This window comes from Pan troglodytes, chromosome 4 (assembly GCF_028858775.2).
Source record: "Pan troglodytes isolate AG18354 chromosome 4, NHGRI_mPanTro3-v2.0_pri, whole genome shotgun sequence".
Classification (NCBI taxonomy): domain Eukaryota; kingdom Metazoa; phylum Chordata; class Mammalia; order Primates; family Hominidae; genus Pan; species Pan troglodytes.
Genome location: NC_072402.2, coordinates 932,078 through 956,072, shown reverse-complemented (window position 1 = coordinate 956,072; position 23,995 = coordinate 932,078). Strand labels below are relative to the sequence as shown.

General features: G+C 47.3%; 2 protein-coding genes across 4 annotated transcripts in view; one reads left to right on the top strand and one right to left on the bottom strand.

The window, feature by feature from the left end:
• The window catches only part of SDHA (succinate dehydrogenase complex flavoprotein subunit A), a 40,938-nt gene extending 28,296 nt beyond the window's left edge, over window positions 1-12,642 (bottom strand). The window contains exons 1-6 of one of the 3 annotated variants that reach the window (XM_016952864.4): window positions 12,433-12,642; window positions 7,260-7,346; window positions 6,311-6,472; window positions 5,270-5,413; window positions 4,785-4,949; window positions 2,515-2,663 (exon numbers count right to left, since the gene is read on the bottom strand). In XM_016952864.4, the coding sequence (XP_016808353.4) occupies window positions 2,515-2,663; window positions 4,785-4,949; window positions 5,270-5,413; window positions 6,311-6,472; window positions 7,260-7,346; window positions 12,433-12,495 (770 nt within the window). In that variant the 5' untranslated portion in view covers window positions 12,496-12,642. Of the gene's footprint in view, window positions 1-2,514; window positions 2,664-4,784; window positions 4,950-5,269; window positions 5,414-6,310; window positions 6,473-7,259; window positions 7,347-10,501; window positions 11,075-12,432 lie in introns of those variants that run through there. The other 2 variants (XM_063811027.1, XM_063811026.1) reach the window with 2 other exon arrangements.
• Window positions 12,633-23,356, top strand: CCDC127 (coiled-coil domain containing 127). The gene is made up of 3 exons (XM_001139848.7): window positions 12,633-12,778; window positions 14,013-14,143; window positions 22,351-23,356. Exons 1-3 carry the CDS (start codon window positions 12,672-12,674, stop codon window positions 23,010-23,012), a joined length of 900 nt encoding a protein of 299 aa, XP_001139848.2. The 5' UTR covers window positions 12,633-12,671; the 3' UTR covers window positions 23,013-23,356.
• Window positions 23,357-23,995: the final 639 nt, after the last annotated feature.

Here is a 23,995-nt window from a genome sequence, read left to right as displayed (position 1 = left end):
CCCAGTCAATTTTTGTATTTTTAGTAGAGATGGGGTTTCACCATGTTGGCCAGGCTGGTCTCGAACTCCTGACCTCAAGTGATCCTCCCACTTTGGCCTCCCAAAGTGCTGGGATTACAGGCATGAGCCACTGCGCACCTGGCCCTATTTGTATTTTAGCTTTGTGCTGTTCAAAAGGTTTCCCCAATAAGCATATACTACTTTTATAATGAAAATTTTAAAATTTTTATGGATTTTTTCTCCCCCAGATTTACTGAGGTATGATTGATGAATTAAAAAAAAAACTGTATATATTTATGGTGTACAGCGTGATGATTTATTTTGTGAAATGATGACACAATCAAGTTAATACACATCTATCACCTCATACAATTATCATTTTTTTGGAGATACAGACGCCTAACTCTACTATCTTCGCAAATTTCAAGTTATAATATTAACGATAGCCACCATGCTGTATAATATTAACTCTAGCCACCATGCTGTATAATGTTAACTCTAGCCACCATGCTGTATAATATTAACGATAGCCACCATGCTGTATATTAACTCTGGCCACCGTGCTGTATAATGTTAACTCTGGCCACCATGCTGTATAATGTTAACTCTAGCCACCATGCTGTATAACGTTAACTCTAGCCACCATGCTGTATAATATTAACGATAGCCACCATGCTGTATATTAACTCTAGCCACCATGCTGTATAATATTAACAATAGCCACCATGCTGTATATTAACTCTAGCCACCGGGCTGTATAATGTTAACTCTGGCCACCATGCTGTATAATGTTAACTCTGGCCACCATGCTGTATAATGTTAACTCTAGCCACCATGCTGTATAATGTTAACTCTGGCCACCATGCTGTATAATGTTAACTCTAGCCACCATGCTGTATAATATTAACGATAGCCACCATGCTGTATATTAACTCTAGCCACCGTGTTGTATAATGTTAACTCTAGCCACCATGCTGTATAATATTAACTCTAGCCACCATGCTGTATAATGTTAACTCTAGCCACCATGCTGTATAATATTAACTCTAGCCACCATGCTGTATAATGTTAACTCTGGCCACCATGCTGTATAATGTTAACTCTGGCCACCATGCTGTATAATGTTAACTCTGGCCACCATGCTGTATAATGTTAACTATAGCCACCATGTTGTATATTAGACCTTCAGAACTTCACCTTGTAACGGGAAGTTACACCTTTAATCAGCATCGCCACAGTCTGCATTCCCCCAGCCCCTGGCAACCACTGTCCTACTCTGTTTCTGTGAGTTGTGACTGTTTTAGATTCCACATGAGTGACATGCAGTATCTGTCTTTCTGTGCCTGGCTCGTTTCACTTAACATAATGACTTTGGGTTCATCCACGTTGTCACACATGACAGGATTTCCTTCGTTTTCATAGCCGAATAATATTCAGTTGTGTATACACACCACATTGTCATTAAACACCAACACATATTTAGGTTGTTTCCATATCTCGGGTATTGTGAATAATGCTGCAATGAACATAGGGTCCAGGTGTCTCTTTGAGCTTCTGATTTCATGCCCTTTGGATATACACCCAGAAATGGGGTTGCTGGAGCACATGGTAGTCCTATGAATTTTGAGGAACCTCCAGAGTTTTCCGTAATAGTTGTACTAATTTACATTCCCACCAACAGCACACAGGGTTCCCTTTTCTCCACATCCTCACCAACACTTGGTCTCTTTTGTCCTCTTGGTAATAGTCATTCTAACTGGAGCGAGATGAGATGATATCTCATTGGGGTTTTAATTTGCATTTCTCTGGTGCTTAGTGACGTTGAGCATTTTTTCATACATCAATTGGCCATTTGTATGTCTTCTCTAGAAAAATATCTATTCAAGTCCTTTGCCCATTTTTAGTAGGGTTGTTTTTTAGTAGGGTTTAGTAGGTTGTTTTTAGTAGGGGTTTTTTTTTTTTTTGCTATTTTAGATAGTAAGATATTATTACACATATGGTTTGGAAAATATTTTTTCCCAACCTGTAGTTTTGCTGATTTTTTGTTTGGCTGTACTGACACTTTTTAACTTTTAAAATGGTTAAAGTAACTGACAGTGTATAAAATTAAAGTTACTTATTTTCATTATGTGGAGAAGAAGGACTTATCCACCCGAGGAATCAGTATCAATACAGTACCCACTAAAACAAGAGAGATTTTGCCAGAAAACCCCATGTGACTCTTTGGGCCACAGTTCCCTCATCTAAAATTGGGAGAGGTAAGCTGTGAACCTGATGGCAGCCACTACCGTCTACTGAGGACCATGCTTTCTCACCCTGAGGCAGGTGCTCCTGTCCTCACCCTTTATAGGTGAGGAACCACGGCTGGGAAAGGCCATCACCCTCACACGGTTATATCAAGGCCTGTGTCTAAACCGTTATTCTACAATGCCTCTATTTTCATTAAAATAAAGAAACTCTAAATGAAATTTATTCATTTTTACAAACAAAATAAAGTAGAAATGAGATTCCTACCCTGTGGCAACAACAGTGTTCTTTGCTCTTATGCGATGGATGGACCCGTCCTCTATGCACAGTGCGATGACACCACGGCACTCCCCGTTCTCCATCAGGAGATCCAAGGCAAAATACTCCACAAAATAGCTGGTATCATATCGCAGAGACTAAAAGAAAGGAAAAAAAAGGGCAAGAAGTGTTAAGCCAAACTTTAAGGTTTTAAGGTGGTATCTGCTCATGTGAACGGGTGAAAGAACTTGATCCAAATGGACCAGGGAAATCCAAGGAGATCAGCAACAGTGTCAGTGAACAGAGCCCGAGAGGCATTCCACGCCGAGCAGTACAGACAAGGCAGGTGCGCTAGAGAACGCAGCAGCAACAGCTCCTATTTTGGTGACACATTTCCTACTTCTACACAACCCGAAGAGGCACTCCACACTGTCTGGTGGCCGCATGCAGCTCCACTCAGAGTCTGGTGCCAGAGTGAGGTCCGCAGACCATGCAGTCACAGCCCAGATGGGAGCTACTGGCAACACATAACCACTTAATTAATTAAAATAAATCAAAACGTTCATCTCTTTAGCTACACCAGCCACATTAGCAACAGCCCCATGTGGCTGGCAGCTACCAAAGCGGACGGTTGCAGACGAGCAGATTCCGGCACCGCAGAAAGGTAGGCGCCGGACAGCGCTGCCCGCCTGGACCTGCCGTTCCCTCAGCCAGCGCAAGTTGCTCTCGTAAGCCTGGGCCAGCTCCCCACATGACAGCTCCTGCTCTGGACGGAGCCGCCGTCTCCTCCCACCACACACTTGTCAATGCACTCAGCCACAGAGAAGTCACTGGTGTTCTAACAACCTGCAAATTAATGATCCGTCCCCATGCATCAGAAAACAACAAAGTTCAGAATATTGATTACTCTGAATCAATACCGTTCAGAATATTATTTGGCCATGCCAAAGTTGACCCTGATTACCCAGTAACTATTGTCACCTCAAGTCTTTGTTCAGTGTTAACAGTTAATATTAAAACAATCCATGGCCGGGTGTGGTGGCTCACGCCTGCAATCCCAGCAGTTTGGGAGGCCAAGGCAGGTGGACTGCCTGAGCTCAGGAGTTCGGGACCAGCCTGGGCAACATGGGAAACCCTGTCTCTACTAAAATACAAAAAATTAGCCAGGCATGGTGGCGTGCGCCTGTAGTCCCAGCTACTTGGGAGGCTGAGGCAGGAGAATCACTTGAATCCAGGAGGTGGAAGTAGCAGTGAGCTGAGATCGTGCTACTGCACTCCAGCCTGGGTGACAGAGTGAGACTCCGTCTCAAAAACAAAACAAAACAAAACAAAACAAACAAAACCAATCCATTCAGGAACTCAGAGGTGGTAAAAGAGACTTAAAATACTTGTTCTTTTTTTGAGATGGAGTCTCGTTCTGTTGCCCAGGCTGGAGTGCAGGGGTGCGATCTCGGCTCACTGCAAGTTCCGCCTCCTGGGTTCACGCCATTCTCCTGCCTCAGCCTCCCAAGCAGCTGGGACTACAGGTGCCTGCCACCATGCCTGGCTAATTTTTTTGTATTTTTAGTAGAGACGGGGTTTCACAGTGTTAGGCAAGATGGCCTCAAACTCCTGACCTTGTGATCTGCCCGCCTCGGCCTCACAAAGTGCTGGGATTACAGGCGTGAGCCACCGCACCCAGCCTGTTCTTTTTCTTTTTTTGAGACAGGGTCTCCTGTTGCCCAGGCTGGAGTGCAGTGGTACGAACATGGCTCACTGTAGCCTCAACCTCCTGGTCTCAAGTGATCCAGGAGCCTCAGCCTCCTGAGTAACTGGGATTACAAGCATGTACCACCATGCCCAGCTAATTTTTAAACTTTTTGTAGAGACAGGGTCTTGCTATGTTGTCCAGGCTGGTCTCAAACTTCTGGTCTCAAGTGATCCTCCTGCCTTGGCCTCCTAAAGTGCTGGGATTACAGACCTGAGCCACTGTGCCTGGCCTGCTTGCTCTGTTGTTGTATGTTGAGTGGCACATATCCCAAGTTAAAACCTGGTATATAAGATTATCGATTCAACTTTCTGACATAGATGCAAGAAGTCACACACTGCCTTAGGGACAGCTCAAGGCACACGTCTGGTCCTGTCACATCCACAGTCGCTGCATGCGCCCCACGCTGCTGTTCTCTGTTGCTTTTTACGTAATCTCTGGCTGACTCACTGGGCACGCTAACCCATTCCCCGCTGTCACCATAAGCCCCAGCACTACGTGTCCTGTCTCAGGTGGACGGGGGCGGCCTTACCCTTCCATATAAGGTGTGCAATAGCGAGTGGCCAGTCCGATCAGCCACACAGCAGCACCGATGGGCCTGCCCGCCCTTTCCAAACTTGAGGCTCTGTCCACCAAATGCACGCTGATAAATCTTCCCATCTTCAGTTCTGCTAAACGGCATGCCATAATTTTCTAGCTGTGAAAGATAAAAACAAACAAAAACCTTAATACCTTAAAGGAGTCAAGATATTCACAGCTAATCTACACTAAACAAGTTTAACACAAATCTGCAAACCCAAAGTAACCTATTTTACGAAAATGTCAACACTTCATCAAAGAGAAGTTTTCTTGTTACATATAATGCATACTTCATAACGGAAAAAGACTCTTCTTGTGAGCTTTGCTCATCACCATTCTTTCGGCTGCCACATCCGCCTCAGTTGCTTACATTTTTTTCCAGGACTCTTTTGTACTAGAAACAGACCACGAGAACACCCAGAGCCTCCTGCCCTTCACCTCGACCACGGCGGCGGGGGCCTGCTCCGTCATGTAGTGGATGGCATCCTGGTCCCCCAGCCAGTCGGAGCCCTTCACGGTGTCGTAGAAATGCCACCTCCAGTTGTCCTCCTCCATGTTCCCCAGAGCAGCATTGATTCCTCCCTGGAAACACCAACCACTCCTTACAAGCCACAAACAAGAGCGCCAACTTTGTCTTCCAGGCCCAAATCCACCCGCTGGGGGATTCAGAGAAAGCCAACTACTCACACAGTGACTCCCAGTGAGGGCTGACCTCAGCAGAGGAGCAGCGAGACCCGACAGATTCCAGATCACAACCCCTCCCCGACTCGCCCAGTGATTCCATCCCTTAGCCTCAGTCTCCTCATCTGCGTGGTGGAGACACAGGGAACTCCAGGAAGGGCTGACTGGAGCAGTGAGTGAAAGGCTACCTGTAATATGCTTATAACCTAACCTATCTGGCACAGAAAAGGTACTCAACAAATCTTTCCAGATAATTTTATTAACAAATCTTCCCAATGGCATTTACGGGCATGTGTTAAAGACTAGAAGTGCTTCCTGCCAAGTAATAAACTCCACACTCAGAGTCGCACTCCCCTGTACCCCAGCTTCCTTTGGCTGTGTGTGCCCACCACTGTCTTACCCCTCAGAGAGTCCCAGAAGACAGAAGCACAGGGACAAATGAAACCCTTGCCCTTTTCTTCCCCAACCTAAATTCTGATTCCTCCTCTTTAGGGGATCTCCTTTTCTTAAGGTGTTGGGGTGGCGGGGGTGGGTGGGGAAGGTAGTAGGCAAGATGGTCAGAGAAAACCCAAGTGTGACTGGAGTCTGAATTAGGAGTGACAACAAGTCTCCCGCCCTTCAAAGTCCCCAGGGAAGAGGCTCCAGGGAGAGACCCCTGAGAGGGTGAGCTGAGTAAGGCACAGCAAGAGGCCATGTGGCTGGAGCAGGGGGAGGAGGCAGGGGGCTGCCCAGGTAGAAAGTGCGAGGCTGCGCGGGACCTGCACGGAGTGGGAGCACAGTGGGGCACCTTTCTCTTACCTGCGCTGCAACAGTGTGTGACCTGGTAGGAAACAGCTTGGTAACACATGCTGTATTAAACCCTGCCTCAGAAAGGCCAAATGCAGCTCGCAAGCCTGCCCCTCCAGCGCCTACCACCACTGCATCAAATTCATGATCCACTACTGGATACTGAGCAGAAATCTGGAAAAGAAAAATTCACCTGTCAATCACATGTTCCACTATGCCAAACATGAAGACTCTTGTGACAGTGAAAGAGCTTGACAAAGATAAAAGGAGCAACTGCTGGGCACACAGGGCCTCCATCCTGTCCTGGGGCTGAGCCCTGAACAGTTCGGGGAGAGGTGGGCACATTCGCACCTGGAGAAGGGACTGACAATCAGATTCTATGAATGGTAGAGGGTCTATCCCATGGGGTCAGACTGAGGACCACAACTCTACTTCAGGGCCATGCCTATGCTAATGCCTGAGAAGGTGCCAAGGAGTATTCAGTCGCTATTGTGGGCTTATAAGAAAACAACTTCTCAGCAAGTTTCAGTTTCTCAACAGAGAATAGGCTCACTAAATACAAAGCAACCCACACCCGAGGGGCCCCACCATCCTATTTTCAGTAGGATTTTATCATCTATCACAGCAGATACTGTTCACTGGCCCCACCGTCCTATTTTCAGTAGGAATTTTATCATCTATCACAGCAGACACTGTTCATTTTATTTTATTGCTTTACTTGATCTAAATTTAAATCTAGTTTATAGATACATAAGAGATACAAGTAAAAATGTAAACATCTATGTTTATATTTGTACTTGCAATTAAGTATTATTACACTGAAAATAATTTCAGCATGCATTGGATACCTATGAGAAATTTTTCCCTTATGTCTATGACTCATATGAAAACAAACTGGTATAGATCCTTACCCCCTAAGCCAAAAAAATCATTTATAATGGAACAAAAAGCATGAACTTACGGAATCTGAAACTTTAGCAGATGCCCTCTTGTTCCCATCAACAGTGAAGTGAAAACCTCGGGTTCCTGTTTGCAACACTGCTGGCCACTGGAGACACAGAAGACACAGATCCAGAGGGTTAGTGTCCTGAAGGAACAAATGCTGTGGGGGATAGTAATTTCCCCTTGCAAACTGTTCACCTTCTTATGTACCCAGGTGCTCCTGTGCATCCAGAGAGCTCAGCTGGGACCCTCCACTTAACCCTGAAGGCAGCCCAAGGGGCAAGGAAAGACTGAGCCCCCAGGTCCTCGTTTCCACCCTGACTTGGCACTCTAGAAAACCAGGATGAAGCTTGTTTCCAAACAGGATACTCACTGACTCAGATACGAAATGAAAAAGGCACACTTCCTCTGTGAAGTCTTAATGTATGCTACTTAGTGGAGAAGGGGAAAGACGTGTATATTGTATTACTGTATGTGGTATTTTGCAAATAATGAAGCATTTTAACTGGCTCCATCAGAGCCCTTTCCACATTACAGTTCCAATCATCCAGGAGGGCTTGCAGCCAGTTCAAAAGGCACTCAACACTGAATCAGGAGATCTGTATCCTGGAACAGTAAAAGCTGACAGCCCAGAGGGACAAGGTGTCATCCCTTCATCACACAGGAGGATGTCGGATGCACACTCTCCCCTGCCTGGCTGCTGCTGGCTTTTTCCTGGCCAACATCTACAACTTGACACATCTTGCTGCTTAAATTTTCCATCTTAGAAACCTTTACCCAAGAAAACTGGTTTTGGTGTTTAGTTTTTAGTGGCTCTGTGTGAGAGAGGTGACACTGTCCATATGCTAAGGTTGGCCAGCCATTTAGGGGATACGTTTTCCATTCTGCTGGCTACATTTGAGAAGACCACTGAATAGTCTCAGAAATATCATAAAGAATAGTTTTAGGGGCTGGGCACGGTGGCTCATGCCTGTAATCCCAGCATTTTGGGAGGCCAAGGTGGGTGGATCACCTGAAGTCAGGAGTTCAAGACCAGTCTGGCCAACATGGCAAAACCCCATCTCTACTAACAATTAGCTGGGCGTCGTGGCGGGCACCTGTAATCCCAGCTACTTGGGAGGCTGAGGCAGGAGAATCGCTTGAACCCAGGAGGCAGAGGCTGCAGTGAGCCTAGACTGTGCCACTGCACTCCGGCCTCGGCAACAGAGCGAGACAACGTCTCCAAAAAAAAAAAAAAAAGAAAAGAAAAAAAAGCTTTAGGAAATAAATGCAATCAGAAGAGGGGATGTGAGGGATGTCTTCAAATATTTAGAAATACTTGCAATTCAGAAATTACTTATTATGTGGGATAAAAAATTATTCTTCATTTCTCCAATTTCTAGTCTCTGTTTTTATTGGTATAAGCTAATTCAGCTTTTTTCTTTTTTCAGAAAATGAATGAGAAAGAACAAATATTCTTCTACCTTAGTATAATTTTTGCATGGTAAAATCATATTTTAAGAAAGAAGTCTTTGAAATAATTTTAATACAAATGTTCTTGAAAATGTTGTAAAGTGCCCCATTAACATAGTAATAGCACCAATAAGAACAGTATATTATACCATATGTAAGTAGAAACAGTGAGATCACTCAATGTTTATTCGTTCTTTCTAGGATGTTGATGTGGAAGACCCACTGCCCACCCCCTACCACACACACACACAGCTGGCTTAAAACGGGCAGCTACTATAACACAATCTTGAACAAATCATCACGCCATCCCCCTGGGGAAAAGGACACTAACCCTCTGCATCTAAATCTAATCTGGGGCAGATTTTTGAATTTGGAAAGCCCAACTTTAAGCCAATTTCAGTCTTTAGATAAAACTCAAAACTAGTTTTGACACAAAACTAGTCTTTTGTGCCAATTGTTAATTTTTTTAGGAGAAACTATCAAACATTTCCTCTAAGAAAAAAAATGGGGAACACATAACTAAAAGGAATACTTAGACCTTGCTTAACAATACAGAATTTCAGATGACTGAATTAGGAGGTGGAGGGGAAAAGTAAGAAGTGCAGAGACATTCATATCCGAAATCTAGCAAAGGGGTCCTAATCTAATAAAACGCACCTATAAATCATGAGCAAGAAACTAATCTGCATGTACAACCTACACAATCACAAAAGCAGCCAACGAAGAACCTAAAAATGCACGACTGTATCAGGAAGAAGCGGAAGCAGGGTAGTTTAAGTGAACTAAATCCCCTCTCTAGGCAAGAAGTCTAAAACTGATAAAAATGCACCTGCATATCCGCTAAAGAAACAGAGGTATTACAAATGCCAGGAGTCAGTATCAGAAACAGGAATTGCTTTCATGGAAAATGAACTGGGTGAGGGAGGGTATACTCATTGATTCTTTTACAACTGCGTGTAATTATTCTCACTAGAATTTTAGTGTTTATTATTTTAAAAACAGGGATACTTAAAATACAGTTCGGCCGGGCGTGGTGGCTCACACCTGTAATCCCAGCCCTTTGGGAGACCGAGGCGGGCGGATCACGAGGTCAGGAGATGGAGACCATTCTGGCTAACATGGTGAAACCCCGTCTCTACTAAAAATACAAAAAAATTAGCCGGGCATGATGGCAGGTGCCTGTAGTCCCAGCTACTCAGGAGGCTGAGGCGGAGAATGGCGTGAACCCGGGAGGCAGAGCTTGCAGTGAGCCGAGATTGCGCCACTGCACTCCAGCCTGGGTGACAGAGTGAGACTCTGTCTCAAAAAAAAAAAAAAAAAAAAAAAAAAAAAATTCAGTTCACACATGGTTACTGTGCATAGGCTGTGAGCCCTGGTTCTCAAGAGCATCACCAAAGGTTTCAAACATTACCCACAGAATCCTCACTAACCCCACGGAAAGACGGAAGCTCAGAGAGGATTCAAGTCGGCCGGCCTGGCTCTGGATCCTGGACTTGCCCCTATCTAAAGACCCTTGGGAAAAATCTCTGGGACTCCCAACTAATATTAATATCCAGGTTTCATATCAAAAAACAAGTCACAATTTTTCAAATAAATCAGGAAAAACTCATGAAGAATGCAGAATGGAATGCCATTGTTGTTACAATTATCCCAAGAAGCAAAGCAAAAGTTTACTACTATAATGGCCTAAATAATGTATTTCAAGAACACCATTAAACATATTCAGAACAATCCATTCAAAGAAAAGAAATCAATTTGTCCTAGAACAATACATTGGATGTTCATGTTAAGGGATTTGAAAAACTTCACCTGAAGTAAGCAGTTAACCCAGTAACTATTGAAGTTTCTTGGTTTTCTTTTTCCTCTGATTAAACTGCTTTCGAACAGTTTGCAAGCTGTGTCAGTGCACTGGGCCATAAAAAGAAACCAAAAGCAAAATAAGGCTGATAAGTTCGTCACTTGAAAGCAGTTGTAAATACAGAATGATCAAAACACCACAGAACTGGCCAAAATGAGATTAAAAAATTCTCTCTGGACTTTACTGAAATTATCCTCAGCATCTATTTTCCAAACACATTTCTCAGTTGGCTATCACGAATTTCTTTCTTTTTTCTGCTAATTTTTTGATTATGCTGTTCCTTCGTAAACTCCAATTCTTCAGGAAAAAAAGCCTATCTGAAATGCCGATAAATATGCTGCTTGCAGGCAGAATTTCTGTAGGAAAAGCTAACTTCATCAAGATAAAAAGACTTTTACAAAACCCAAGACTAAATTTTGGTTCAATTTTGCTATCTTGCCATCCCGTCTGAGGTGCCTCCGCCGCTGGCAGGGTCTTAGTCTGCAGAAGGAACACCGGGCACCATCTGGGTTGAGGACAAAGGCACTAGCTCTAGCTTTTCTCCAATCACAAGCTACCATTTCCCCTAAAAAGCCCCACTGACCATGGGCTTTCCTTCCTGCTTGTGGACGCCCTCCTAGCAGCTCTTAAAAGCCCAAGATGCGGCAGGGGTCTCTGCTCAGTCAGTACCAACCACAGCAACACACTAGAACGTTTACATGCTTTCTGATGTTGACGGGATGGCTGTATGACTAATCCTCACATTTAACTCAAAGAGATTTTTAATAAGTATTTCAAAAAGGAGAAAATTGCACAATTACAGGCATAATTCAAATCAATATTGCTGAATACCTTGGTTCCTATTGAGATTTTTACTCTGCAATTTAAAATTACTTTGTAATTAAGGAGGTGGGTGGGTAAGTTCATTTAAAAGAACCAAACAACTAAACCTATCCAATTTAGCTTGATTAAATAAAACCCTAGAAGGCCGATTCTTAAGATGCAATCGTAGAGGGCACATTCAGACAAACTCAGAGAGCAAGGGCTCAGGGAAGTATAACCCTGACCACCATCCTGGACTAAGCCGAGCCCGGCCCTCGAGGCACTCAGCGCACAGGCAAGCTCAGGTCCCGGCGTCCTCGCCCGGTCAGTGCGCTGAGCTCTCCGCCTGAGTTTTAAAAACTGGCACAGCTGCTTTTAAAACTGGCACATTTTTGGTGGCATAAGGACCACCAAACACGACCCAAAGTAGAAGCCCTTAACTTACAAGGTCTCGAAGTGGACATGCACAGATTTGCGCTTTCTGGAAAGGCGAACTGCAAGCCTAAGCTCGGGCGCGCCATGCTTCCCACCGGACGCCCACCGGACGCCCACCGGGCCAAGCCCGGCCACTCCTCGCACCCACCCGGGCGGTTTCACCCGCCCCGCTGGCCCCACCCACGGGCTGCGGGCTGCCCCTCAGGACAACCCGCACAGAGGGCGGCAGAGGCCCAGCCCAGCCAGGGCGGCCACCGGCCGCTATCCGCCCGGGTGACCTTGGGCAGACACGACTCCTCCCCGAGTCCACCTGCCAGGCACTGAGGCGAGGGGCTACCTCAGCCCGCGGGGTCCCAGGACCCCAGGCCCGGACCAAGGCGGCGGAGGGGACGCCCAGCAAGCCCGCGGGGTTGTGACCTTCACCCGGACGCGGACTACCTACTAAGGACCGAGCTCCCCGGGCCCCCGAGTCCGCCCCGCGGCTTCCCCTCGCACCGGCCCAGGGCTCTCCCAGCCCCTTCCCGATCCCGGGACAGAGGGCGCGGGGACCCGGCGCCCGCTCCGCTCGGACCCGCTGGGGACCGTCCCGCTCCTACCGCCGCCTCGGCCCCCGCCTGCCCCGCCCCGGTCCGCGGCACGGACTCACCGCCTTGGCCAGCGCCAGGCGCCGAGCGCTCAGCAGCCGCGACAGGCCCCGGACCCGCGACATGTCTGCTGTTGCCGCCGCGCAGTCCCGCCAGCCGCCGCGCAGTCCCGCCAGTCCCTGCGCAGACTGCGCCTGCGCACCACACCGGGGTCGAGCTGGCGGGGGAGGGGGGATACCGCGCCTGCGCACCACGCCGGGGTCGAGCGGGGCTGCAGTGGGGGACATCGCGCCTGCGCACCATGCCACGCCCGAAGCGGGTACTGAGTGGGGGCGCCGCGCCTGCGCAAAGCGGACCCGCGGACGGTGGCGTTAGGGGAACGCTGAGGTCCCGCGCTCCCCCACCGAGGTAGAGCGGGCCCTGTTCCGGGGAGGTGGTGGGCACCAACATTTTTAAAGCCCCGTGGGTGGTTCTCCGGGATCTCCCAGACCGAAGAGCCTGAACGTCCAGACCGCAGGGAATGGGGTTGGAGGGGGGCGCTTGTCCGCGGAGGTGGGCGGGAGCGGCCCGGGGCCTCCGGCCTCTTGTTTATTATACATCCCTTGATTAACTAAACTATTTTGTCATCGTGTGTGTTTGTGGAGGTCACATGTAAACAAACTTAAAGTGACTCTACTTTGTGAAAATGTGAAACTTCGTGTAGGTACTCAGTAAATTAGTAAATTCTTACTAACGTTAGCCCCCAGCCTAGCTATGGAGGGTGCATGCTGAGCCCGAAGCAGAGAGCTCTGTAATCTCCGCATTCATCACCACCACGAGGAGGCCTGAGAAGCTTCTAGCACTGTTTGCACCTTCCCCACATCACCCCTCCCTGCCTTCCTCACAGTCTTCCTTCTGATCAGAAGACCCTTTCCTTCTTTCTCTGCCTGTCGAAATGCTGCTCACTCTTCAAACCCTGGCTCATATGAAAGTGTCCGGTGTGAGCCCACTTTTATCGCGTTGATTCTGTATCTTTGATACAACTGTATGAGGGTTCTCCAGAGACACAACCAATAGAAGGGAGACGTGAGGAATTGGTTTAAAGGTTCAATTGCTAATCTCATCCAAAAACACCCTTACAGACACGCCCAGAAATAATGCTTAACCACGTATCTGAGCACCTCATGGTGCCGTCAAGTTGACAAACAAAATTAACCATCGCAGCAGCCATACATTTAAACATATTTGTACCAGAGAACTTACCTGATTCTACCTGCACTTCAGATGCTTAAGACATGTCTGTTTTCTCCACTTTCCCCAACCAGATTGTGAGTCGCTTTCATCTAAGTTCTTGGTGTTTTTTTCCTTTTTCTTTTTCTTTTTTTTTTTTTTTGGGACGGAGTCTCGTTCTGTCACCAGGCTGGAGTGCAGTGGCGCGACCTCGACTCACTGCAACCTCCACCTCCCAGGTTCAAGCGATTCTCCTGCCTCAGCCTCCCGAGTAGCTGGGACTACAGGTGCGCGCCACCATGCCCGGCTCTGGTCTAGTTTTTTTCTTCTTTGAATCCCGTAGGGCCTCAGTGCTGTGCAGCAAGCACATAGTTAAAACTGAAGAAAAATTTCTTGAATAAAAGTAGTTAACGTTTTTATTCTTTACTTCAAGGTATATCTCCATGAATAACCTAAATGATCCCCCAAACTGGAATATCCGGCCTAATTCCAGGGCGGATGGTGGTGATGGAAGCAGGTGGAATTATGCCCTGTTGGTTCCAATGCTGGGATTGGCTGCTTTTCGTAAGTCATGGTTTTCTTAAAATTCGTGTTTTCCAGGCTGAGAGGGTGGAGCCCCGGTGAGGGAGGCAGCATGGTGTGGGAGCCTGAAGGCCGTGACTTTGGGACCTGCCAGGGACAGCCGAGTTTTATCCCCTGCAGTGAACTGTGGGCAAATCACTTAACCTCTGAGCCTCAGTCTTCCTGTTCACAGGAGATGGATAATCATACTTAACCTCAGCACATTGCAAGGATTAAGTCAGCCAAGGCGTTTAGAAGCATTTTGTGTGGGGTGGGTTTTAATAACTTAGTTCCCTCTCAAGGCTTTGCTGCTCTCAAGTCGGGGAGGAGGTTCCTTATTTCAGGTGCCCTCATAAGGACTGCTGGGGGAACAAAACGGGTGTAAAGGAAACCAGTGGGCTGGGCGTGGTGGCTCACACCTGTAACCCCAGCACTCTGCGAGGCCCAGGTGGGCAGATCGAGTGACCAGCCTGAGCAACACAGCAAAACCCCGTCTCTACAAAAAATACAAAAATTAGCGAGTCGTGGCGGTGCACACCTGTAGTCCCAGCTACTCAGGAGGCTGAGGTGGGAAGATCAGTGGAGCCTGGGAGGTCGAGGCTGCAGTGAGTGGAGATGGCACCACTTGCCCTCCAGCCTGAGCAACAGGGTTAAAAAAAAAAAAAAAAAAAGAAAACCAGTTTTGGAAAACCAGTGATGTTTAATGTTTAGGAAATCAGGCTTTGGGAGACTTCATCCATGAAATCTCTGCTTGGCCTGGCCAGAAATTCTCTCTAGTTTAGATTGACTTGGCACCACTTTGGGGAACTGTCAGTCACATGCAGACTTACATCCCCACCACACAATCAATTCACTGATGCAGAGGAGTGAGTTTTGTGTTTCTTCACATTCCATGCTTCTGGGCTGGCACTTAGGAACATGAGAAACTGAATAATTGAATGGAAGAGAGGCAAGACCGCCCTCTAGTTGTAGCGATACATTTTGTGTAGTGGCTTTTTATCTGCTTCGATGTCTCAGGTCAGAAGTTTTGCTGTAGAGGAAGAGGAGGCTGGTAAGAGCAGGTGGTTTTTATGATTCAGTGATCTGCGCAGTGCTTGCTTCTTGGTGAAAGACAGGGCAGGTCCACATCCAATCCTAAGGGGCTGCCATGTAAAAAGCTCATCCGCCTGCAGGCTTGGGAAAAAAAACCCTTAACACTTGGAGAGGCTACTGTTGCCTGTGGCTAGGGTGAGTGGATTGGAAGGCTTAAAATTACTCTGACTAATGTAATAATTAATTGGCTTTGAGGCTGGGAGAGGCCCTGAAGTGACTCATTTTCCATTTGTTTTTCAGACTCATCTCCAGCTTTTATAGCCTTTCATGATAACTTTCACTTCTGAAATTCTTACCTTCCCTTCTTGGACTTTTGAAATGATGCTTTCTGTCCCTGAAAAGGGTTGAAGAATATTTTTTCTTCCTGGTTTTTTGCTGAGGTAGTGTGGTCAGAGAGAACTGTTAACTTGGTGTTCTTGTAAGGATTCTCCAAAGGTGTGTTACGATGTGTTTGAGGTTCTATTGCACATAAGAGCGTAACCAGCCCTCAGTGTAGTCTAGAAGAAGAGGCAGACATATGAATACTTGATAAGCGCTATTGATTGATTGATTGATGACAGGCTAGTTTTGTCCTGATCACTCGCTTCATTTATTAGTTTGTTTTTTTTTTTTTTTTGAGACAGAGTCTTGCCCTGTCGCCAGGCTGGAGTGCAGTGGCGCGATCTCGGCTTGCTACAACCTCCAACTCTCTGGTTCAAGTGATTCTCCTGCCTCAGCCTCCTGAGTAGCTGGGATTACAGGCACCCACCACCACGCCCAGCTAATTTTTGTATTTTTAGTAGAGACGGGGTTTCACCATATGGGCCAGGATGGTCTCGATCTCCTGACCTCGTGATCTGCCCGCCTCGGCCTCCCAAAGTGCTGGGATTACAGGTGTGAGCCACCGCGCCCAGCCCGTTTACTAGATTTTTACTTAACATAACATAGAAATGTGTGTAATTGTGCTTGCCCGAAAGAGCAGTCCCTGGAGAAATTCTTATCCTGAGTAGCTCCCAGGGGAGAATATTCAGTATTTCAGCGCTCCAGAGGGCTTCTCTCTCTTCACACCTCCTCTGTCATTCTGCTTCCCCCCTTTTCTCTCGGTCTTCCTGATTGCCCTTTCCCCGTCTCTCTCTCCGTGCTTTTCCCATCTCTCCGTGCTTTCTCCCCTGTAGCGTTCCTGTACCTCCTGTTTCCTCCCCTGACCTAGAAAACATAGTTTTAGAGCTGAAAGGGACTGGTTGAGTTCACTGGGCCCAACTCAGTTTCTTTTAATTAAATATTTTATTTTGGGGTCATGTAAATCACATGCAGTTGTCATCAGTAATGCAGAGAGCCCATGTACCCTCTACCCAGCTTTCCCCAATAGAAGCATCTGCAAAACGATAGTGCAGTGTCACAACCAAGACATCTGCCAGGATGCGGTCAAGATACCCCAATCCCTGGGGCCTCACGTGCTGCCCTGTGTACCGCCCCTCCCTCCATAGCCCCTGGCAGCTACTGATCTGTTCTTCATCTCCAGAACTTTGTCATTTCAAGAATGTTATGTAAATGGAATCAAACAGTATATAACCTTTCGGGTTGACTTTTTTCATTCAGCATAACCCCCTGAGGTCCATGCAGATTGTTGCTGTATCAGTAATTCACAGATAGTTTCATTGCTGAGTCGTGTTTTATGACATGGACGTACCACAGTGTGTTTAACCACTGAAAGACATCTGGGTCCTTTCCAGTTTTCAGCTGTTATGAATAAAGCTCTTATAAACATTCTTGTGTAGGTTTTTGTGTCGATGTAAGTTTTCATTTCTCTCGGATAAAGGGCCAGAAGTGAAATTACTGGGTTTTATGGAGGTTGCACGTTTAGTTTTTAAAGAAAGGGCTGAAATGTTTCCCGAGTTGCTGCACCGTTTTAGGTTCTCACCAGCAATGCAGAGCCGATCGGTTTCTCCACCTGGTCAGTATTTGGTGTTTCACTGCTGTCCCGTCTGCCCCATCCTGATGGGTGTGTGGTGCTGTCTCGTCGTGGCTGCAGTGTGCGATGTCGAGCATCAGCGTGCTCACACTGCTGTCCCGTCTGCCCCATCCTGATGGGTGTGTGGTGCTGTCTCGTCGTGGCTGCAGTGTGCGATGTCAAGCATCAGCGTGCTCACACTGCTGTCCCGTCTGCCCCATCCTGATGGGTGTGTGGTGCTGTCTCGTCGTGGCTGCAGTGTGCGATGTCAAGCATCAGCGTGCTCACACTGCTGTCCCGTCTGCCCCATCCTGATGGGTGTGTGGTGCTGTCTCGTCGTGGCTGCAGTGTGCGATGTCGAGCATCAGTGTGCTCACACTGCTGTCCCGTCTGCCCCATCGTGATGGGTGAGTGGTGCTGTCTCGTCGTGGCTGCAGTGTGCGATGTCCAGCATCTCAGTGTGCTCACACTGCTGTCCCGTCTGCCCCATCCTGATGGGTGTGTGGTGCTGTCTCATCGTGGCTCTACTGTGCAGTGTTGAGCATCTTTTCTCATCGTGGCTCCAGGGTGTGATGTCGAGCACCTCTTCACGTGCTCATTGCCATCAGCGTATCCTCCTGATGAAATGAGTATTCTTGCCTTTCAGCCGTTTCTTAATAGGACTGTTTGTTTTTTAATGTTGAGTTTTGAGAGTTGTTAATATGTCTTAGATTCTAGTCCTTAGTTGCATATGTGGCTTGCAAGTATCCTCTCCCAGTCTGTAGCCTGTCTTTTCATTCTCTTCATAGGGGCATTTGCAGTGTAAAAGTTGTAATTTTGATGAAGAGCAGCTTATCATCGTTTCCTTTTATGAACCATGCTTTTTGTGGAAAGTCTAAGAATTCTGCCTAGCTCTAGATCCTGAAGGTTTTTTCTTCCTAAAGTTTTAGTTTTACATTTTACATTTAAGCCCTTACCCATTTGAGTTAATTTTGTTAATAAGGAGTAAGACTTTAGTTGTATTTCTTCTTTCCAGCCTGTTTGCCTTTGATTTCTTGTCTTGCCTTCCGGCACTAGCTGGAGCTTCTGGGACTCTGTTGGACGGTCCCTGACCTGAGAGAGAACACACTCAGCCTCTCCCAGCTAAGTACAGTGTCAGCTGCAGGTTTTCCGTAGATGCTGTTTATCAAGTCAAGGAAGCTCCCCTGTATTCCTGTTTTTCATGAATAGGTGTTGAATTTGGTCCGTTTTTTTTTTTTGGTTTCAATTGATGGAATCGTGATTTTTCTTCATCAGCTTAGTAATGTGTTAGATTGCATTGATTTTTGAATATTGAACCCGTCTTTTGTCTCTGGAGCAATCCCCACGTGGCCGTGCTGTAGAATTAGTTTTATGTATTATGGAATGATGTTTGTGACCAGGCTGCAAAGGATTGTTTCTGTGTTTGTGGGGGAGTCCTATGTGTTGTGGAATGATGTGTGTGGCCAGGCTGCGAAGGGTTGTTTCTGTGTTTGTGGGGGAGTGCTATGTGTTGTGGAATGATGTGTGTGGCCAGGCTGCAAAGGATTGTTTCTGTGTTTGTGGGGGAGTCCTATGTGTTGTGGAATGATGTGTGTGGCCAGGCTGCAAAGGATTGTTTCTGTGTTTGTGGGGGAGTCCTATGTGTTGTGGAATGATGTGTGTGGCCAGGCTGCGAAGGGTTGTTTCTGTGTTTGTGGGGGAGTGCTATGTGTTGTGGAATGATGTGTGTGGCCAGGCTGCGAAGGGTTGTTTCTGTGTTTGTGGGGGAGTCCTATGTGTTGTGGAATGATGTGTGTGGCCAGGCTGCGAAGGGTTGTTTCTGTGTTTGTGGGGGAGTCCTATGTGTTGTGGAATGATGTGTGTGGCCAGGCTGCGAAGGGTTGTTTCTGTGTTTGTGGAGGAGTCCTATGTGTTGTGGAATGATGTTTGTGGGGGAGCCCTATGTGTTGTGGAATGATGTGTGTGACCAGGCTGCAAAGGATTGTTTCTGTGTTTGTGGGGGAGTCCTGATTCCGTCATTCCAGTTTTTCTTCGAGTTGTTCTGTTTTTCAGTTCCAGAATTTTCATTTGGTTCTTCTTTACGTCTTCTGTTTATTTTCTTAGACTCTCTGTCATGGCAGCTGCTCTAAAGTCCTTGTCAGATGATACTGCCATCTCTCATCCAGGTATTGGCATCTGTTGATCATCTTTGCTCATTTAGTGTGACCCGTCCTGGCCCTTGGTACTAGGAGTGATTTTCTGTTTGAACCTGGGCATTTGGGGCATTACGTGATGAAACACTGGTTTTTATTTAAACCTTTGGTCTTAGCTGGCTTTCTTGAATGGCGCCCTGGCAGGGGAAGGGCCACGCAGCCTCCTTACTGCCAGGTGGGGATGGAAGTCCAGGCTCCCCACTCAGCCTCTGGCCCCCATGGGCCCCCGAGGAAAGGATGGGAGTTCCAGCCCCCTGGCCTCTACTGGTGCCCCCCGGCTGGGAAGGCCTCAGCACTGCTCCCCACGTGGCTCCCCCCGACCCCACCCTGTGTTTGCTGCTGGGTGGGAGTGGGAGCCTCAGCTCCATCCAGCCTTTGCCCATGTGGGTGGAGGTGGGGCCGCAGTTTTTTCTGTGTTATTTGGCTGATGTAGAGTGATTACTGTCGGAACGTTTTCTCTCTTGCCAGGCCTCTATCGTGGTCCTTTGGGCAGAGACAGCAGGCTTTGTTGGAGTTTCTTTTTTTTGTCTGCACCCGTTGAGATTTCCAATTGACTGTGTCTTCAGCTCCAAGTATGGGATCTATGAGGCAAAATGAAAATCTAGAGGACTTGCCCCCGTGTTGTTCCTGGGGTCCCAAGGACCCAAGCCAGTCTGCCTTCTCTCCATCTTTCAGAGTCGTCTTGTTTTACAGATGATGTCCAGGATTTTTAGTTTACTTAGAAGAAGAATAGGGAGGACGCCTACTCCGTCTTCCCAGAAGCAGGAGTCTCACCGGAAACTGAGGCTTTGAAAAGTTGCGTGTGCCCAAAGTCTGTCAGGTCAGACTCGGAATTCAGGTTTTCCTGACACCCAGCCTGTCCTGCCACTTTCCTCTGCAAAGCTGCCTGTAGCCTCCCCTGCCTGGCTCCCCGTCCAGCCAAAAACTTCCCAGTAACCACAGCCTGTATGGTGGGGTCTGACGTTTAACCGTGTGCGTCATTGTCTGTGTTAGTTTTCCAGTGGTTTGGTGTGTCAATGATGTGACTTGACTGAGATCGTCCCCAGATTGTATCAGGGAGCAGCTCCCTGTCTCCTCTCGATTCGGCGCCACCCCTCGCAGCCCCATCCCTCCCAGCCCCACCTCCAGCCCTCCACACCTCCTGGATGCTCTTAAGTCACGTTAATCCCTTTGACTCCTCGTGGCTGCAGAACATATCCCGTGCTCCTTGTCCGGGTCTCCTGGGGGCCCCTCTCATTTGCCACCTGTGACTTTCCAGAGGCAGCTCCAGCTTGTCCTTGACATAAGCCCCGTCCCCAGGCACATCCGGCTCCTGGAAGCTCTCACTCTCCGATGCTCTCGCCTGCCTTGCTCGTTTAATTTCGGGTGACTTTTCCTTGCAGCTTCTGCTCAGCCTTCAGCCTTCTAGACTTTGTTCATTCACCTTTTTAGGAAGCCGTTCTTGACTTCACCGAAACCAGACGAGCCTTCCCTTCTCTCTCCTCACATACCTTTGCAAACCCCTCAGTGCTTATCAAGTGACGTTGTAACAGCTTCTTTCCTGGTCAGGCCCCTGCCTGTGAGCTCTCGTCAAAGGGAGGAGATAAAGGTGACGTGAGTTTGAGTTGTCATCTGAAGTAGGACTAGCAGCTATTTTTGGTTGAGGAAGGATGAGTTTGGTTTTGTGCTTACGCAGTGAAGTGTCAACAGCATATCCAAGGGGGACTGGCTTTCAGGCTAATGGAAATCTTGCTGTTATGGAATTGCGCCCACAAAGGTCATTCATGACCCGGGAGAAAAACAAAGGTGACCATTAATGACCTGGAAGAAAAAGGTGACCATTAATGACCCGGGAGAAAATAACTGAATGTCAAGGACACCACCTGGGTTGGGGGAGGCAGCAGGAGGAGGAAGAGAACCATTAAAGTTGATAGAAACTCCAGTGGTTCTAGAAGGGGCTGCAGACGAGGGAGTCCCACGGTTAGTAGGGGAGGGGTTACAGGATAGAAGCACACGAGGGAACCCAGACTGCTGCTCTCAGTGGCTTTTGGGGCCTTGGGCTTTGAAAATTTGCCTAACAATCCTGTTTTCCAGAAGACTCAACTCCGTGCTGCTTTTAGAATGTGCAAGCAGAACACGTCGCTGTTTGGAAAAACTAAGACTTTGCATGTAGTTGCTCCAACATGTATGAAATTATTGAGCAGTAGCATCAGTTCGGAGTGTGGATGGAACTGTTATCACACGGTCTTTTTTTATTGTTGAAACACATCCAACTCTTACTTGTGGGATGGACAAAGGGTTGGTGGCTCCATCCGGAGCCAGGTGCCTGCTGGCCAGCAGGCTGTGTGAGTCATCAGGTCTTAGAGGCGCTGGATTTCTCTGCAGCGCAGGCCAGCCCTGCTGCTCCTTGGCGTGGGGGGCAGAGCCGGGCAGAGCCGGGCAGTGCCCTCTCCAGCCTCCCAGCAATCTTCGTCCTGTTTTCGTGAGATTCCAGCAGTCTCCAGTTTGAGGAAAGAGGCCACTGTGTCTTGAGGCTGAACTTCTTAACCCACTTTATTTTTATGTGTCCTTATCAGAACATAAGCAGTGTCTCAAACTCAGGCCGTTTACTAGTTGCCACCGGGCAAAGCTAAATACAACTTTTATAAGAACCTGGCCAACGGTAGTTGAAGTCGACCCAAACATTTTAAACTTTGCCAATTGTACTAGAGCCGGAGCAGGCAAATGGTGGTGGGTTTGCGAGGAGAAGAAAAGCAGTGGTAGATCTTCTTAGCAACAAACAGTTAGAAGACGGAAAGGGTTAGGGTTAGGGTCTTTTGGTCACCCAGCCCTTACCTGGTTTTCAGATAAGAACTTGGCCTGTTACACATTTTCACGTAGAAGTGATCTTCTTGGTACAGCCGAGGTCTTAAGCTTTTACTGAAACACTATCCTCAGCTGCCTTATGATTTAAGTGAGGATTATAGAACTTCAGCCCTAACTTTTTCATTATGTGTATTTTTCTGCATTCATGTCAGGTTGGATTTGGTCTAGGGAGTCCCAGAAAGAAGTAGAAAAAGAGAGAGAAGCCTACCGTCGGAGAACTGCTGCTTTTCAACAGGATCTGGAAGCCAAGTACCACGCCATGATCTCAGAAAATCGGCGTGCTGTCGCTCAGTTGTCCTTGGAACTCGAAAAGGAACAAAACAGAACTGCTAGTTACCGAGAAGCCCTTATCTCTCAGGGACGCAAGTTGGTAGAAGAAAAGAAGCTTCTGGAACAGGAACGGGCCCAGGTGATGCAAGAAAAAAGACAGGTGCAGCCTTTGAGAAGTGCATATTTGAGCTGCCTGCAAAGGGAAGAAAACTGGCAAAGGAGAGCCAGGCTTTTGCTGAAAGAATTTGAAGCTGTTCTCACAGAAAGACAGAATATCTACTGCAGTCTGTTTCTTCCTCGCAGCAAGCGGCTGGAGATGGAGAAGAGCTTACTGGTGCGAGCGTCCGTCGACCCCGTCGCCGCTGACCTAGAGATGGCAGCCGGTCTCACCGACATATTTCAGCATGATACATACTGTGGTGATGTCTGGAACACGAACAAACGCCAGAATGGCAGACTCATGTGGCTCTATCTCAAATACTGGGAACTCGTTGTCGAACTGAAGAAGTTTAAGAGAGTAGAGGAAGCCATCCTAGAAAAGTAAGACAAGAGTGAAATCAAACTGCTTTTAGTGACTCGAGGCCAGGCAGTCATGCGCCTTCTGGGTCTCCGGCGTCTTCCGTTCCCGTGCTGCCCGTGTCATGGCCACACCGTCACCCTTCAGCAGCGACCTCCACTCCCGCCACCCTCTGAGCAGAAGTGCACCGAAGCCTCAGAGACAGAGGGTCTCCTCCCGATGCTCTGCCGCTGTTGGGGATATGGTTTCTTGAAGCATTTTTAGGCTGCCAGTATTGTATTAAGCAGAACAGTGTAACCTCGTATTTTAGCTCCAGGGTAAAAATGGTTTTTTAAAAAGTCAAATACAATACTGGTCCTTACCACAAGTAATTTTCTGTCTGTTTCATCACTCCCTAAATACTTTCTCCTCAAATTATTTTTCTCTGTCACCAGATTACATTAAGAATTTGTCAGATAATGTGTAGAACTGCATAACAGGTAATAGAAAGTAGTAATATTATATTATCAAGGGTTTATATTTTAAAGATCTCTCTCACTCCATAAAGGGGAACTACCAAGTGTTTCTTGTATCCAGTTGTTACCTAATGTGTGTTTGTTGTATGCAGTTGTTACCTAATGTGTGTGTGTTGTATGCAGTTGTTACCTAATGTGTGTGTGTTGTATCCAGTTGTTACCTAATGTGTGTTTGGAATTTGGCTTGTGTCTGTATTCAGCAAGCAGATACTTATTAGCAATGATATATACTCAAAATACTTGCCATTTATGAGTAATAATGCCACTTTTTGTGTAATTCTTCACTCTTTACAAAATATTTTTATATGTGTTATCTCATTGTTTACCGCAGCCAACAAGGTAGGCAGGCACTTATCACCCCGTATCACACATAGCTACTGGGAATTGAGCCTGTATACCTGTTCACTCATGGAATCCTCAGTCGAATCCTGTGAAGTGAGTATTACTATTACTCTTTGCGGAGGTGCCCCAAGGCCAGCCCCCAGGTGCGTGACC